A 15,675-nucleotide genomic window follows, 5' to 3' on the forward strand; every position below is an offset into this window, starting at 1 on the left:
TATGCTCGGACATTGAAAACAAATAATGCTAGAAATTTAACATTATTTATAATGCAATAAAAATCTTACAAAAAAATACTCGACGAGAAAATTTGGCCAGAAAATAATTTTTTAATTCGATCTCAAATAGTTTTTTTCTTTATCTCTAATAATTTAAAATATTTGTTGTAGCAATAATTTCATATTCTGAAAAAAAGGTCAGTTTTGTATAAACGGATTTAATAAAAGGACCTTTGAATTAGAGAGGAGATTTAAAAAAGTTATTAGCAATGCGATTAATAGCCGGAAATGCTTCGTTTCCTGTACTTCTGTAAGTCGCACTTTTTCTCCTTCCTTCAAAATAAGATAAAGTAATTCCGGAAACCCAACTTGCCACAATAATCTCATCGAGTTCACTGCGAATTTGAAGAATTGAAAACTTCCACTGCTGATCCACTTGGTGCAATTCTTGGTAAATTTGCTTGAGTCATTCTCTGATCAGCCTCTATTGGCTTGCAATCGGATCGTCCTTATCCTGAGACGCTTCTTATCTCTCCGGTTAACGATCAAGTGGGTAAATTGGAGTGCTTAATTTTAGAAAAATATAAAACACCGTCAGCGACTGTTCCGCCACAGCTGATAAAAATCCAGTGCGCACATTTTGTCGAGTTAAGTCAAGTGAGCGCCACATAGAGATTGATTAGACATTGCAAAGGAACCAAAAAAAAGCGTTGCTGGTTTATGTCAACAATGGAGAAAAATAGGTGAGTTTTACAGTATCTACAATGATTTTTGAAAGCTGGACTTTTACTTTGCATCAAATTTTGCAACAATAATTAAAGATAGTGAATTTATTTCTAGCCTTTAAGTAATTTAATCACATTTTTATAAAGAAATTTATAAGACCACAATTGAATCGAGTTTTGAAATCAGTTTATTTCATTATTTTTTTAGTTTTTTTTTTTACCATTTTATAATTAATTATTTTGTTCTGTTTTGTACTTTTAGCTCCTCTCGCAAACCTCCTGAGTCCGTTGACTCATCTAAAAATAAGAAGTCTGATCCAGTTGAAATTAAAAATAATCCATCCACTAGGTAGAATTTCCAAATATTTTTGTGAAAGGTTTAATTATTTTACATTTTTTATTTTGTCACTAGCCGATTGCAAGACGATTTGGGATTAGGCGATTTGAAAGTTACAGAATCGTACGTATTTTCTCTTATTATTTTTTATTGATTAATTCAATGCATTTATTTAGACCCAAAAAGAAAAACAGACGAGGAAGAAAAAATAAAAAGCTGCAATCAGCGCAGAGGTTAAATTTTATTTATTAATTAATTTATTTATTGAATTTAACAATTTAATTTTTAAATCAATTACAGTGTTTGCTCATCTCTCCCCAACATTACAAAAGTTAACAGAGATGCAACTGAGGCAAGGTAACATTTCTTAAGAAATTTTTACTTATTATCAGTGGGGTCAAGCTCACAATTAATAAGGCTAACAGCTGCTGCCTTATCTGTTCAAATCATTATCAGGCGGCGCGTTTCAATTTTAATGCTTGCTTAAACATTTTTTAGAATCATAAATGAAACCAACAAAAAATTAATTTTTATCCTTTTGCAAAATCAAATTTGACATTTTAAATCCTGAAGTAGATATTGAAAATAATCAAGCTGCGTACGCAAATTTTTATTAAAAAATTTTTACAGAACTGCCTTCTTCAAGCCGTCTGTAACCGATGCTAATCCTTTGAGAGGCGGTCGACTAAGGTGAGTGAAATTAAAATAAATTTAAACAATTTTTTTTTAAAGAAGTGCAAAATGCAAGGCACAGAAGCAAAAATCTAATATAAGAATAGATCGTGAAATTCTTCCACAAAATAATATATTATATGATCATAATAAGAATAAAAATTAAAATTGAATCTAGATATTCTTATAAAGATTATTTGTTAAGCTACTCAGGGTTTTATTTATTCAGATCCTATTTATCGCAGGTTTGCCTTAATTACCACCACTGCACCCCTAAATTAACTCAGTTTTAAATTCAAAACTAATTTCAAATTTCCCAAGGTTGAATAGAAAATAAAAAGAACAGCACATGAAATAAATGAAGGAACGACTTTATTTGATGAGAATAAATTCAAATTAGTTACTGAAAAAATATTAGAAAATTTTTTATCTTAATTCTAATCACGAATTATTTAAATTCTTATTTTTGTAAGATAGGATTTATTTTGGATTGGATGGAAAAATAAATAATGGGTGAACGCACTCGACGATATTCACTTGAAAATTCAAGTTTGTATTAAATTAAATTTTTTATTATTTATTTGTTAGGCGGCAGTCGGCAGTCGATCCACCCCGTGAGCCTTCGTGGACTGTGGACGCGCCTTCTCCAGTGGCCGACATTTACGCCGAGGAATACAACATGAACCACCCCCGACGTGGGGTTGCTCTGATTTTAAACCACGAGCACTTTGAATACGAGGATGTCCGAGAGGGATCGGACAAAGACTGCGCAAAACTGCACCGGGTCTACCAGCGCCTGGGATTCGACGTCCGAATCCACAATGATCTCAATTTCAACGAAGTCATGACCACCCTTCGAAAACGTGAGATTCTTTCTCAGAATTAAAAATTTTTAGAAAAACAAACCACAATTACAGTTTCTCAAGAGGACCACTCGATGAACGACTGCCTGCTGGTCACCGTCCTCACGCACGGTGCAAAGGGAGAACTCTATGCGCGCGACCACACTTACGACGCTGATAAACTGTGGCTGAATTTCACTGCCGACAGGTGCCGGTCGCTGGCAGGAAAACCGAAAATTTTCATAATTCAGGTAAACGTCAAAAGACAAGATAGTTTTTTATTTTAGAATTTTGGGAATTTTTTATTTTCAAACTGCTTATTTGGATTCATATTGATAAAAAAAAGTGTACACATCGGAGAAAAGCAAATTTATGAGATAAATAAATTTCTAAATAAAAATATTAATTATTATTACTTCAAAAGTTATATTTATGCAGCCTATTAAATATAGTTTTTTAATTATTTAGTAAAATGATTTATGATTTTTAAATTTAATACTGCAGTAAAATTAAAAAAAAAAAACAATAACTAGAATTTACAATAATTTTCATTACTTATTTCAGGCGTACAATTATATTTAGGCAAATATTTTTCAAACGTAACTTGTGCTTGTTTTAGACTAAAATCACAATAAATGCAACTAATTATAAAAATAAAGAATGGATAATTAGATAGATCTATGTATCGCCTTATACTCTATGTAAGCTATGGATTGACTGGAATTAATATAATCAAATTAGGCCTGCAGAGGCCAAAACTTGGACTCTGGCACGTTGATGGCAATTAGGAAAACATCAGCATCGACAGCCCCTGGAGCCGATGCTGTGGACGCCAGCGGAGGCTCTGTGCGTTATGCAATTCCCAACAACGCCGACATCATCATCGCCAACGCCACCATTGAAGGTAGAATTTTTTAAAAACTTAATTCAAACGTCACAGAAATTAATTTTAGGGTACTTCGCGTGGCGAAATCCGACACTCGGCTCGTGGTTCATTCAGGTGCTGTGCGACCAACTCGAGCTGCACCACGACCGACGCGACCTGCAAACCATCCTGACGTTCGTCGCGTGCAGGGTGGCCGTCGACCACCAGAGTGACGTGCCCGGGAGCTGCATGAACAACATGAAGCAAATCCCTTGCATTCTCAGCATGCTCACCAGACTCGTTTACTTCAAACGCAAAAACGCTCTGCAATCGTGAAAAATCTGCAGTTTTTGAAATCTGAAATTTTTAAATGGTTCAATAAAACAATTAAGTTGTAAAAAATTATAAACTGATATTTTTCCTTTGTTTTCATCACTTTGAGAAAAATAAAATGATTTGTGGTAGAGGATATTGTTTTTATGAAACAATAAACAACTCACAAAAACCCATCCAGGAAAAGCCGATTTTAAATTCAAATCACCACGAGTAAAATGTTTCTTTTTAGTAAATTCATTAAAAATGTATCAAAAACCCACAATTGCTGAAAATATATATATTAGCAAATTATTAAATTCTTATATTTTTTAAATATGACACAAAAGCGATACATACTTTTGAACCACAAAGAGAAGAAATAAAAAACAATTATAGCAAATTAATTAATTAACCACTTTTATAGAGCCTATCAATTACAAAATTTAAAATAATATTTTTATCTTGGTCTTAACCAAACCACCACATCAGATTTTTCCTACATACAATTAAGTACCAAGGACTGCCATTATCGTTGGTATTTAAATATCAAACCACATTATTTAATTAATTTTCCTTCATTAACCGACTTGAAATCGGTATATAAAAAGCCCTCACAAGTAAAATCAATTCACTTGCATTCTGACGAGAGGCGAATAATGAAACTGGTGATTCTGTTTGTTGCACTCGTGGCCGCGGCAATGGCGTAAGTTTAGATAATTCATGGCCATTAATTGGTTCTCTAGGGAAAAATTTAATAATTGAATTGCTTAAAATCATTTTCCAATTATTAATCAGTCCTATAATATTGAATAATTGAAATTGACAAAATTGCAATCACTTTCAGCGCTGTGATGGACCAAGAAGCCTTTAATTATGATCTTCTCTATGGTTCACGGTTCAAGCAGGAAAAACGGTGCTTGGGCTGGCCGGAAATGGCAGGCAGAACGTACATGAGTTGCAGAAATAAGTAAGAGGAATTCAATAAAATCATCAAATTGTGATTTAAGACGGGGTTAAAAATATAGAAGCAACAAAAGAATATATAGTAAAAAAATCAGAAAATTAGTTCTTTTCTTAATTTTTTTAAAATCATTCAAAATTAAACACTTACTTCCTAATTTTGAAAATTTAAATTCCGTCACATTTATTTTTTCATTTGATGATTTCAATTAGAAATTAATTAATTAAATTTATTTTAGGCTGTGCACATTTAAGTGCCTAGAGGGTTATCGCTTCCCAGGAACAAACTTAAATGTAACAACAGTGGAGTGCCGTGATGGCAAATGGGTTCCGGCAGAGGAAAGTTGGCAATCAGTTCCAGACTGTGAACGTAAATAAATCAATCAACCGTTTTGATTGCAAATAAATAAAATGGTCTAAAACCACAGCCGTCTGCGACCTTCCTTGTCAGAATGGTGGAAGGTGTTATGGAAAAAACAGGTGCATTTGTTCTAACAAATTCCGCGGACCGCAGTGCCAATATGGTAAATTTTTCAACTTTTCTTTCTTTATCAAAAATTTAAATACTGATACGTGTATGAATTATATTGTTTTAGATGAAACTCGTTGCGCTATGCGTGACTTTTATGAAAGAGGCTTCAACGGACATATCAATTGCACTGTAAACTCAGATTCTCTTGCATGCAATTTGGCATGTGGAAGTCACAGCCAATTTTCATTCCCACCCGCTAAAAAATACACTTGTCGCTATGAAACTGGCGAATTTTTGCCACGTGTCTTTCCAACTTGTGAGTAATTAGCATATGATTATTTATAATAACTTTGACAAAATATGGTAACAATTAAATTTGTCTATAATTAACAGCAAATAAAAAAGGGCTTGGTTATTCAACCGCAGTATTTTATCTTTTATTTAATTAACTCCTCTCCAGTTGTTATTATTTTTATTTGTGAAAGATCTATTATCAATACAATCAATTTATTGATTTTAGATAATAATTTAATTCAGGTACCTCCATCAATCTGAATTAAGTCTAACTTCAGTCTAATTTTCGGAAAAAAAACTTTTTATTTTAGGAAAAAATAGACATTTCTAAATGTGACTAGTTTTCAGATTTTTTTTATATTTTCCAAAAGAGTACCTAATAATTCAAATGATAAATAAAATATTTAACATTATAATCACTTAAGTTGGTTAATGAAAACAACCAGATATAAATATAGAGAGGGGGAAGCATGGCCGCTGACAGACGTTCGCTGCAGCGGCTGCTGCTATTTCTGTGTTTTTCAGCGGTTATCCGGCTGCCATCATCCGGAAACCATGACCAGAGTCAGCGTGAATGGTCCCAGACGGGACACCGGCAATCGGACGGCGCGGACGGCGCCTCTTCTGTCCGGGGGCCGGCTTTTCCCGTCTGGCAATTGCTCGCCCATTATGGTTGCTTTCAAGGACGAACCAGCCGAGCGGCGAGGAGGAGAATCGCGCGTCGGGGCTGCGGCCTTGACGTGCACGAACCTGCAAAATTCCTGCTGCTGCCTCACGGTTTGTTGACAACTCGCTCACCAACTAGCTGCTTCGTCGCCAAACTGTCTGAAGAGGTAGGAAACGGAAAGACAATTCTGATTATTTTTCTCGGCACCGGTCTCTATCTGACTCTTCTACTGCTCGCCATGGGCGACATCGAGAGCAACCCTGGCCCTTTGAATGAGGACGATAAGGCCTTCTTTCTGTCAGCTCTCGACACCCAGCTTAACGACAAATTAAAGTTTACAAACGACTCTATCGGAGAGCTTAAAACATCAATGGAGGTACTGGTGGCGAAAGTGGAGGCGGAGGCTGAGAAAGTTAAAACGCTACAATCGGAAAATGTTAAACTGTCGGCCCGAGTCACCCTTCTGGAAAATCGTTTGGCCTCGCACGAATCCGATCAGCGACGGAAAAACTTGGTGGTTTTTGGCATGCCTACTGCTACCAATTTGCAGAGCGCCGTCGGTGATCTTCTCTTCAGCAAGTTGAAGCTGCCAAACCGTCCGCAGGACGAGCTGCTCGAGGCCTCTTTCAGGATCGGCAAAGAGGACGCCGCAAAACGCCCAGTCATTCTCAAATTTAAAACTGATCAAGCCAAATTTTCAGTCATGAAAAACGTCGCTAATCTGAAAGGAACGGGCATTGTCGTGTCCGATGACCTAACACCAGAGGAACGAAAGGTCAGGCGGAAGCTGGTCGAGGCCCACAAGACTGCTAGAAAGCTCGGAGTCCAGTCGAAATTGCGCCGCCGGGGTCTTGAGCTCAATGGGCACGAGATTTCGGCTGCCGAGGTGGCCAAGGAGGGCTGGCTCCGCAAGTATGTGCCGCAGTTCCACCAGCAGCAACAGATGGATGGTGAGAGTGAGGGGTCCAGCACAGATGCCGGAGACGGTCGACCCAAGCAGAAGAGGAACAAAAGGAACCGAGCTGTAGCCTTACTCTCACCCAACGAGCAGCCCTCCGAGCCCCAAGCCGGCGGGTCCCAACAGGGTTTTGCCCCAGCCCCTCTCAACAGCAAGTCCAACAGCAAGGACAAGGAGGCAAAAAAAACCCAGAGGGGCACGTCGACGAGGAGCTTGGACAGGCTGCGATCGGCCAACAGGAACCCAGGGTCGGACTCAGATGTGAACAGCCAAAACTAAAACTTGTAAGTGAAGTGATACGCTTTTTTTGTGATAAGAAAAAAAAACCGGAAAATTATTTAAAAGTTATTAGTATAAATGCTCAGTCACTCGCGGACTTGGATCATATGCGTTTGCTCCGAACAAATTTATCTTTGCAAATTGTTGATGTTGTTTGTATATCCGAAACGTGGCTTAAAGATAAACATAATATTGATAAAAGGTATGCAATTGAAGGATATAAATTAATTAGGCACGACAGAAAAGAAACTCGTGGCGGTGGTGTAGCTTTTTACATAAAACGCAATTTAAAGTTTAAAGTGGTTTGCGCCTCTTCGGAGAGTAAAAATAATTCGGCAGAGTTTTTAATGGTGGAAGCTCAAATTTTAAATGAAAAGATTTTGCTTGTGGCCGTCTACAGAAGGCCATCACCAGAAGTAAACTTTGATGATCTTTTTAGCGAGCTGCAAAATACTTATGTTCAATACGATAATTGTGTTCTGCTCGGAGACTTTAACTGCAATTTTAAAGTTAACTCGAATCTTCTCAATAATTTAGAGTCACATATTAAACAGCTTGGCATTCAAAGGCTTCCTATTGAAAACACGCACATTTCTTACAACGCAGTAACAACAATTGATGCCATAATGGTTTCTCCAGAAATAGTTTATGCAGGCTTTGGAAAATTGTTCAATATGCTGTCACACCATCAAATGCTTTATGTTATTATTGAAGGTGAGCTTCCAGAAAGTATGAGTGAATTTAAACATATCCGTGAGTTTGGTAAAATTGATCGTAACTTGTTAAGCACTGAAGCGTTTAAAATAAGTTGGCACGAGGAAGTTGAAAATATATCACTTGAAGCGAGAGTTGAATCTTTTAACAAAAAAATTGTTTCGCTGTTTGACCAAGTAGCACCAAAGAAAAAAATTAAAATAATGAAAAAATTTAAGCCCTCATTTCCATCTGGTGTGAAAGCGTTGATTAAAGACCGGGATAAGGCGAGAAGAAAGGCAGAATCAGATCACAATATTATTTCATTTAATTTGTTTAAATCGCTGAGAAACCAAGTTAAACAAAAAATTTTGAATTTCCAGAAATCAGTGATTTTTGACAGTTTAAATCAAATCTCAGGAACTAAGCATATGTGGAGTAAGTTGCGAGGATTAGGCTTGGTGAAAGATAAATCCAGAGTTGCCGAGCTCGTCCTAAGTTCTGACGAGCTTGTAAATGATTTGACCGTGAAAAGACCCTCTAATATTTTGAACAAAATTGTTAAAAATTTCTCAATCCCTCGCAAAATTTCAGGCGATAAATTTTATTTTAAACATGTAACCCCATTGGAAGTGAAATTAGCGCTGAGAAGTATAAAGTCACCCTCTGAAGGGACCGACAATATTTGTAACAAAATGCTGCTCATGACTATTGATGTAATTCTGCCATCTCTCACGTTTATTATTAACTCTGCGCTGCAAACATCATATTTCCCAGCTATTTGGAAAAAAGCTATTTTGATGCCTCTGCCAAAAGTTCGTAGCCCCGCTAGTAGTTCTGATTTCCGGCCAATTAGCTTGCTGTGCGTTGTTTCAAAAATTTTGGAAAAAATTGTTTTTGATCAAATGATGGAATTTTTATTAAAAAATGAGGTCCTTGATAGGCTTCAATCTGGATTTCGGAAATTGCGTAGCACGACAACGGCTCTGTTAAAAATTGCTGAGGATTTGAGAATTTCAATGTTTAAAAATGAAGTAACGCTAATGGTTTTTCTTGATTTCTCAAAAGCATTTGATTTGGTTGACCATGGTCTTTTGTTGAGTAAACTAAATCAATTGAATTTTTCCGCACCTGTTTTGCGTTTCTTTGAAAGTTATCTATCAGGCCGTCAGCATGCAATTAAAAACAGTGATGGTAGTTTTTCTCAATGGATGAATATTGAATGCGGCGTGCCCCAGGGCTCAGTTCTTGGGCCACTTCTTTTTTCTCTGTACACGCACGATTTATCGGCAGTGTTAAAGGATAGGTGCAAGTACCATGTTTATGCGGACGACACTCAGCTTTATCTTAGCTGCCTGTCGAATAATGTAAACGAGTGTGTTAAGATTATGAACGAAGTATTAAGAGATGTTGTGTATTGGTCAGAAGCGAATGGACTTAAACTCAACCCGAGTAAATCACAAGCTATGTTTGTATGCTCAGAACGAAATAATTCTAAAATTTCCGCGATGCTAAGTGAAAAATTATATTTAAATGATGTTGAGTTAAATTTTGTGCAAGAAGCGAAAAACCTTGGAATTATGTTTGATAAGAACTTGTCTTGGAATGCGCAAGTGTCCAGAATATCGCAAAAAGTTTACGGCACTTTAAAAAGTATTGAAAAATTCAGAAATGTAACCCCTGAAAAAGTTCGAGTGAGACTTGTTAAAAGCTTGATTCTGCCGCACTTCGATTACTGTGACATAGTTTACTGTAATTTGACAGCCTCGCAAATTAACAAATTGCAAGTACTACAAAATCATTTAATCAGGTACATTTTTGATGTAAAGATCGGCCAAAATTTATCACCCTTGTATAAAAAATGTGAAATACTGAAAATCGCGGATAGGCATAAATTGAAAATTTTAGTTCAGACACACAAAATCTTGTATAAAAATAGTCCAGAGTACTTGAACGACTACGTTACTACAATGTATGATGTAAATTTGCTCGGGCGCACGAGAGCGCACCGAATGAAATTGCTCGCACCGTTTGTTAGTGTGGAGGTACCGGAAAACTGTTTTCAAGTTCAATGCTATAGGCTTTGGAATGAGTTACCATCAAATCTATGTTTGAACGAAAATGTTAATTTTTTTAAATCAGTACTGAAAAAGCAATATTTTGAGCAATATTAATGTTTTCTCTCTCTCTTGTTTTAAAATTTTTGTTTTGCATTTATTTGGATGAGTTCATGTATGGGGCATAGTTGCCCTAATTTCGAACCCAATAAACACTTCTTGAAACTAAATATTATTGCTGAGACTGTTAGAAAAATAAAAATAAACCCTTGACCTCGGCGGCAGAGATCGCAGAGGTCGCTTATAATTATAAGTCAAATTGATAATTTCTATATTATATTTGAGCCATTTTTCCTCATGATCATGAGCCGTCCTTGCCCTTGAAGCCAATATTATATAAATATGACCCCAGCAAGCAATTTAAAATCAGTCATACTCTGAAGACGAAAAATGAAACTGGTGATTACAATTGCAGTACTCTTGGCCGCAGCGATGGCGTAAGTTTTATGATAATTTATTAAAATCTAAAATTTACCAATGACGGATTTTTTAATAAGGGTGTTAAAACTTTTCTTGTTTGGTTATAAGTTTAGTAAAAATATTTTTTTGAAATTTATTTCATTCCAATTGCTTAATTAAGCGCTGTGACGGACCGACAGACTTGCTCGGGCTGGCCAAGTGCAGCAGGCAACACATTCATGAGTTGCAAATCAAGGTAAACTAAATTTAACACTGCATGATAATTTTTCTTCATTCTGAGGCAATAAATTCATTATTTGAATTTAATGTAAAATTGTTCATAGAATAATTTGATTTAATAATTTTTTAACAGGCTGTGCACATTTAAGTGTCTAGAGGGTTATCGCTTTCCAGGGACAAACTTGGATTCAACCACGATGGAGTGCCGCGACGGTAAATGGGTGTCAACAGTGTCAAGGTGGCAAACAGTCCCAGATTGCGAACGTAAATAAATATTTCAACAAATTAACTTGTATTAAAAAAAAAATTAATTTTAATCAAAGCCATCTGCGACCTGCCGTGCCAGAACAATGGAAGGTGCTATGACCACAACAAGTGTACTTGTTCAGACGAGTTCCGAGGACCGCAGTGCCAATACCGTAAAAATGTAGCTCTCGAAAGAAATTTCACTCAAAATCATATATTTTTTATTCAGAGAAGAGTCGTTGCGCAATGAGCAAATTTTATGACAGAGGATTCAATGGACGTGTCCAATGTACTATGAACTCGGATAGTGTTGAATGCACTTTGGGTTGCACTGGTGGCAGCCGCTTCGAATCTCCGCCTGCTGCCAAGTACACCTGCCGCTATGAAACTGGCGAATTTTTGCCAAGAACCATCCCAAAATGCAAATACTAATTTTATTAATAACAGAAATAATTATAAAACCAGAATTGAAAACAAATAAAAGCTATTTTTATCACTCAACTTTATGATATTTTTCCTTAACAAAACCTGGGGTCTAATTCTGTAAGCTTTTTCGTTTCTATTTCCATTTCTATATTCATTTTCCATTTGCTTACCCATTCCATTTCGTCGCCTTTTTCGATTACGACTTCTATTTCGCAGCCTATCCATTTCCATTTCTAATTCGTCGTCAATTTTAATAGTTGAGCCATATTTATATTTATATATATATAAAAATATAAATAAATAATTATATATATTTATTTATATTTAATTTAATTATTGCATATGCGCTTACAGTAATTTTCAAATGATTTTTAATATACTCAAGTCAATAAAATGTATAAAAAATTATTTGAAAAAGGCGTTTAGTCAAAAGTACCTCAGTGTGGGAGCAAATTGTGGTACCACAGTGTGGGAGCAAATTGTGGTACCACAGTGTGGGAGCAAATTGTGGTACCACAGTGTGGGCGCAAATTGTGGTACCACAGTGTGGGCGCAAATTGTGGTACCACAGTGTGGGAGCAAATTGTGGTACCACAGTGTGGGAGCAAATTGTGGTACCACAGTGTGGGAGCAAATTGTGGTACCACAGTGTGGGCGGAAATTGTGGTACCACAGTGTGGGAGAAAATTGTGGTACCACATTGTGGGCGCAAATTGTGGTACCACAGTGTGGGCGCAAATTGTGGTACCACAGTGTGGGCGCAAATTGTGGTACCACAGTGTGGGCGCAAATTGTGGTACCAAACAGCGCACGCGATGAATTAAATAATATAAAATACATGGTTGCTAATTTGCTAAAAAAAAAATATTAAAATTTTTTAATTCAACCAATTTTTAAGAAATTGATTTAATTAACTTCGTGAAAGGAAAAATTATCTTGATCCCCCCTAATTATGAGCCATAAAAAGATTCGATTAAAAGGGGGTGCGAGAGACATATAAGAATTATAAATATACATTTTCATTAGAAATTATATAATTCATATAATTTTATCAACCTGAATATTAAAAACAATTTGAAGAGCACTGTAAGCATAGGGAATAATTAAATTAAATATAAATAAATAAATGGCTCAACTATTAAAATTGACGACGAAATAGAAATGGATAGGCTGCGAAATAGAAGTCGTAATCGGAAAAGGCGACGAAATAGAATGGGTAAGCAAATGGAAAATGAAATAGAAATGGAAATGGAACGATTCTATCTTACAGAATTAGACCCCTGCTCCAAATTCAAATATTATGCTAGACCTAGAATTTCAATAAAATTTTTAAACATTTTTCTATTCTATACTTATATCTTTGATCATCATATATTGCATGAAATACATATATCAGGGCAAAAGACGTCAGCAAATTAAAAAATATAGCTGCGTAGCCAGTTTATATTGAAATTTATCTGCATCGTCGCAATAAACGAATGCTATCTTGTGCGAATTTCCTCGTGCTAAAGGTCAGCCGAGATAAAAAATAAAAAATTTTGTACCGCAAGAGAAATGAATGACTCTGCATGTGGGAGAAATAAAATTTCAGTAAAATTTAAGCCGCCAGGTGGCACCAGGGTATAGATGTGAAGGTCCTCTGCAGGTAGGCTTAAAAGGGTTATCAGTAGAGAAACTGTAAATAAACACAGAGCACAAAACTGACGGGAAGTAGCTCAATAATTTTGAGATTTGAGCAAAAATCTGTGCTTACATTTGACAAAAAACAGTTAAAATTTTGAAGTAAACAAATCTTCAGTTGTGAAAACCTGAAACCTGAACGAAGGTGAGAATATCATCCTAATTATGAACAAAATAATTTTCTTTTTAAATTTAATTATTACGATGAGCTAATTTTTTTTATGCAGATGTGACCTATGAGAGCGAGAATGCCTTGTTCAAAGGCGTCGCAAATATTGGCCTTCTGCGGCGCCTACCTGGTCGGCTTCCAACTGTGCCTGTTGCTCTTCCGACCCCAACAGCAACCCCTCCGTCCTGACGAGCCCTACCGCGACTGGTTGGCCACGCAGGGCCTCCAGAGCAGCCCTTTGACGGCCGACTTTGTTTCCTATGGACGGAACGTGTCGAACGAGGCGCAGTTTCTTTTCCGCAAGGTGAACGTCATCTGCGTGGTGTTCACCAGGAGCGGCAAGAAGGCCCAGGCCATCGAGAAGACGTGGGGCCCGAGCTGCAATGAACTGCGATTCTACGCGGCGGGCACCAGTTCGCACAAAGACTTTGAGGCACCTGACGATGGCCAGAAAATCAAGATGTTGACCAACCACAAATCGTCGTGGCACCTTCTATGTGATGTAATTAGTGAGGTAGGGGAACATTATTTAAAAAGTGTTTTAATTTGTTTTATAAAATATAACAAAGAAAGCTCCCAAAGACTTCAAAGCTAATTCAATTACTTCTGAAATTCATAACATCTTTACACTCATTCGAGAATTTATTAAAGAAAAAAATTTTAATAATAGAATTTATTTATCAATCAATCAATAAAAATTCATGAAGAGTATAAAAATTTAAACAATAAATTGTTAATATTATATTAACGAAATTAACATTTTAATGAAAAGTTAAATTTTAATATAAATGAAAAAAAATTAAAATAATAAAAGATTATTGGCTTTATTAAAATAGTAATTTTTGTAATCTTCTTAAAAATTTATATTTTGTATTTTTTTTTTACTCAAGATTTGGGCAACTTCAATGGATCACCTCGAGTGGGTGATTTTTGCCCCTGAGGACCTTTTCGTCATGCCTGAAAATCTTCGGCTTCTAGTCGCCCCATTGAGCGCCGATAAGCCCCACTACCTGGGCCACGCCATGACGTTGTGGAACGAGGACTACAACGTCGCCCAGGCTGGTTATGTGCTCAGCAGAGGCGCCCTTGGGGTCATTGCCCGCAGGTTCAACAACTCAAAAGCGTGCGAGACCAGCGGCCAGCACTGGAAGAACGAAGACTTTTATTTGGGTAAGAATTTTATTCCTTTCTTGAATTCCACTTAACAAGAAATGAAATTTAAAATTTATTATTTTAGGAATATTTTTGTTAAAGCTAAATTATTCAATAGAAAAAAATCTCAATAATAAATTCATGCGGTGTTATTTCAGGAAAATACTTGGGCGAAGCTGATATCCGCCCCACAGACACCAGAGACCAGTGGCTACGCGGTCGATTTCATGGTTTCAACCTTAACCAACTTCTATTTTCGCATAAATTATCAGTTCTGAACAGCTATTGGAGGAGAAGCATTTATCCTGTTTCTGAGGTTAATAATAACCACAAATAATTAATTTAACTTTTTCTCGCCTTTTCTTATAAAACATATATCATAATTAAATTATTAATTCTTACTTTAAAAAAACAGCATTTTTAAATTTTTTATAAATTTGTTGTTACAAAAAGACACACGGCACCTATCTAAATTCACTTTGTCTTCATAATATTTTTATTTTGTGAATTCTATTAAAATAATTGAGTTTTATGTGTCATTAATTTCCTTACAAATTTTTAACAATTTATTCCTTCTAAAAGGACAAATTTGTATAGCAAAATTTTTACCATATTTGGAGTAATAATTAAAAGAGATTCATTTCCATATTATTTTTCAGGGTCTGACCTGCTGCAGCGACACCTCGATCACTTTTCAGGGCATCGAGCCAGACAAAGTGCATCAGTTCCACTACCTTCTGTACCACGTGAGACCCTTCCGAGGAAAAAGCTACCTCGGCAGTGTTCCAGCTCCGAAGCCTGCAGGAGACGAGCCGTGGCGCCAGTTTTTGCGAGACGAAAACCTTTGGGACCAACCTGGTGAAGAAATCTCGGCCAAGCAATATTACGAGCTGTCGTTGAAAATTGCCTCCAAACTCTCCGACCTACACCCAAAATAAGACTGAAATCTAGCTCTTGCCTGGAATATTTCACTCTATAACTTTGATAACCCTTTTCACAGTAGAAATTGTGTATTTTAATATTTTATTACATATTTACGTCTGCAATCTGCAATAAAAGCCGAAATAAAATTAATAGAAAAAATTTGTTTAATTTAAAATTATTAAAATGATTAAAATGTCATTTGATCAGTTGCTGCGGTTAATTATTTTTCCTGCATGCATTGCT

At 36.1% G+C, this 15,675-nt stretch overlaps 3 protein-coding genes across 4 annotated transcripts; all 3 read left to right on the top strand.

The window, feature by feature from the left end:
* The first annotated feature begins 397 nt into the window (after nucleotides 1-397).
* On the top strand, nucleotides 398-3,834 carry LOC132202370 (caspase-1-like). 2 transcript variants are annotated; one of them, XM_059629239.1, is made up of 11 exons: nucleotides 398-451; nucleotides 578-743; nucleotides 988-1,074; nucleotides 1,138-1,185; nucleotides 1,239-1,295; nucleotides 1,363-1,419; nucleotides 1,693-1,752; nucleotides 2,323-2,597; nucleotides 2,652-2,827; nucleotides 3,318-3,480; nucleotides 3,530-3,832. In XM_059629239.1, the coding sequence occupies exons 2-11, from the start codon at nucleotides 721-723 to the stop codon at nucleotides 3,775-3,777; spliced, it is 1,194 nt and encodes a 397-aa protein (XP_059485222.1). In that variant the 5' UTR covers nucleotides 398-451; nucleotides 578-720; the 3' UTR covers nucleotides 3,778-3,832. The 2 variants fall into 2 exon arrangements, with proteins under 2 accessions (XP_059485222.1, XP_059485223.1); XM_059629240.1 differs by lacking the exon at nucleotides 988-1,074 and having other exon boundaries at nucleotides 408-743; nucleotides 3,530-3,834.
* A 492-nt stretch (nucleotides 3,835-4,326) lies between these two features.
* Nucleotides 4,327-5,607, top strand: LOC132202527 (fibrillin-2-like). Its single transcript, XM_059629490.1, has 5 exons — nucleotides 4,327-4,459; nucleotides 4,601-4,723; nucleotides 4,956-5,086; nucleotides 5,145-5,240; nucleotides 5,313-5,607. The coding sequence occupies exons 1-5, from the start codon at nucleotides 4,413-4,415 to the stop codon at nucleotides 5,510-5,512; spliced, it is 597 nt and encodes a 198-aa protein (XP_059485473.1). The 5' UTR covers nucleotides 4,327-4,412; the 3' UTR covers nucleotides 5,513-5,607.
* Nucleotides 5,608-13,040: 7,433 nt separating this feature from the next.
* LOC132202393 (glycoprotein-N-acetylgalactosamine 3-beta-galactosyltransferase 1-like) lies at nucleotides 13,041-15,573 on the top strand. The gene is made up of 5 exons (XM_059629272.1): nucleotides 13,041-13,332; nucleotides 13,415-13,870; nucleotides 14,247-14,526; nucleotides 14,667-14,824; nucleotides 15,168-15,573. The coding sequence occupies exons 2-5, from the start codon at nucleotides 13,424-13,426 to the stop codon at nucleotides 15,444-15,446; spliced, it is 1,164 nt and encodes a 387-aa protein (XP_059485255.1). The 5' UTR covers nucleotides 13,041-13,332; nucleotides 13,415-13,423; the 3' UTR covers nucleotides 15,447-15,573.
* The last annotated feature ends 102 nt before the right edge of the window (nucleotides 15,574-15,675 follow it).

This window comes from Neocloeon triangulifer, unplaced genomic scaffold (assembly GCF_031216515.1).
Source record: "Neocloeon triangulifer isolate White Clay Creek 2 clone unplaced genomic scaffold, ASM3121651v1 ptg000015l, whole genome shotgun sequence".
NCBI lineage: Eukaryota > Metazoa > Arthropoda > Insecta > Ephemeroptera > Baetidae > Neocloeon > Neocloeon triangulifer.